This window comes from Pteropus vampyrus, unplaced genomic scaffold, assembly GCF_000151845.1.
Source record: "Pteropus vampyrus isolate Shadow unplaced genomic scaffold, Pvam_2.0 Scaffold252, whole genome shotgun sequence".
NCBI lineage: Eukaryota > Metazoa > Chordata > Mammalia > Chiroptera > Pteropodidae > Pteropus > Pteropus vampyrus.
In genome coordinates, this window is record NW_011889033.1 from 195,903 (window position 1) to 197,288 (window position 1,386).

At 50.6% G+C, this 1,386-nt stretch overlaps 1 protein-coding gene across 1 annotated transcript in view; it reads left to right on the forward strand.

Annotated features, from left to right (window-relative positions):
• Positions 1-1,386, forward strand: part of CRMP1 (collapsin response mediator protein 1) — an 89,693-nt gene that overhangs the window by 72,020 nt on the left and 16,287 nt on the right. The window contains exon 4 of the mRNA XM_011374665.2: positions 908-920. Within this exon, the coding sequence (XP_011372967.1) occupies positions 908-920 (13 nt within the window). The remainder of the gene's footprint in view (positions 1-907; positions 921-1,386) is intronic.

Here is a 1,386-nt window from a genome sequence, read left to right on the forward strand (position 1 = left end):
GATCTCGTTTATTCCCAGTAGGTTGTTTATTCCCAGTAGGTTCCTACCTTGTATCTCTAGTTTCTAAAATGGTACTCACACGTAGTAAGTAAACGTTCGATGAGTGAGATGATAAATATTCCATGAAAAAGGGCTTCTGGGGTCCAGTAAGTTTGGGAGATGCTCACGGTTCACTCCCTTCTCGAAGAGCCTGGTTGATCGCTGATGAATCCACTCTTTCTTCATCGATGTACACGTCACCCTCCCTGTGTTGACTGCAGACAACAGAGTCCCTCCAGAGCGTGGCTGAGGCTGAGTGACGCTTCCGTGTGTGGCGACGCGCATCCGAGGATCCCGTGGCGGGGGGCCGCGCGTGCTCAACCGAGGTTTCCTCTGAGCCGGCTCCGCCCTCCCTCCCACCCTCCACCCGCATTCTTTCCTTCCGTCATTCCTCAGGGGAAATGGGGCAGCTGGGTGGGCATCTCTGATTCAGGGACCAGCCAGGTGTCCTTGGTACCAGCTGGACTCAGTCCCTCTTCCCGGCTCAGCTTGGTATCTGTCAGGTGCCCCGCCCTGGACCAACCACCTGTAGTTTGGGGCCACGGGGTATGAACACGGCTGCTTCCTTGGTTGACAGGTGGATAGGGAAGAGGGCAGTTGCTAGAAAATGCGAGGGAGTCCTGCGAACTGGGGGGGGGGTGTTATGAGAAGGTAGACAGCCCAATGGGTATCACAAGAATGTGATACTGATGAGTCGTTCTTTTATTTTTATTTAAGCCTCCTCGATAATGAGAAACTGATCCTTTTATATCAATCTCTGAATATTCTTTTTCTTTCCATTTCTCTTGATCTTTCGGGAAAGGAATTTTTTGTTGCCAAGATTTTCTACACAAGAAAAGAATTTTGGCTTGTCTTCACTGTTGCTTAGTATAAAAGTCTCAGTCCCATTTAACCCTTTTGCCTTAAATTCTTCGTTTTCTTTATCTAAATGTTTCCTGATTCCCTCAACAAACAGTTGCATGGCACATGATGTGGGTGAGCAAGATGAAATAATATATACGATGTGGTCCCCGCCCCAAACCGCTGGAAGGTGAATTAGGGAGATGTATCCCCCGCCCCCTGCTGGCCCGTTAGCAACACACATTTACTTTGGTCAGTGTCAGGGTTTTGCGTCCCGCCCCCCCCTCTCCATCCTTGCAGCTCTCGTCCTGGCTCAGAGCCTCAGCACACCTGTCCGGTTTGCCCTCAGCATCCTCCTACCTGTCTCCCATTTCTCCTTGCTGTTCTGCCCACCCCTTCTCCACTCTGCTTCCGGAACAGTCTGAGACAAAAAGTCTGATCGCGTCCCTCCCTTTAAAAGCACGTGCCCCTTCTGGATAGTGGTGATGGCTGCAGACGTTATGAATG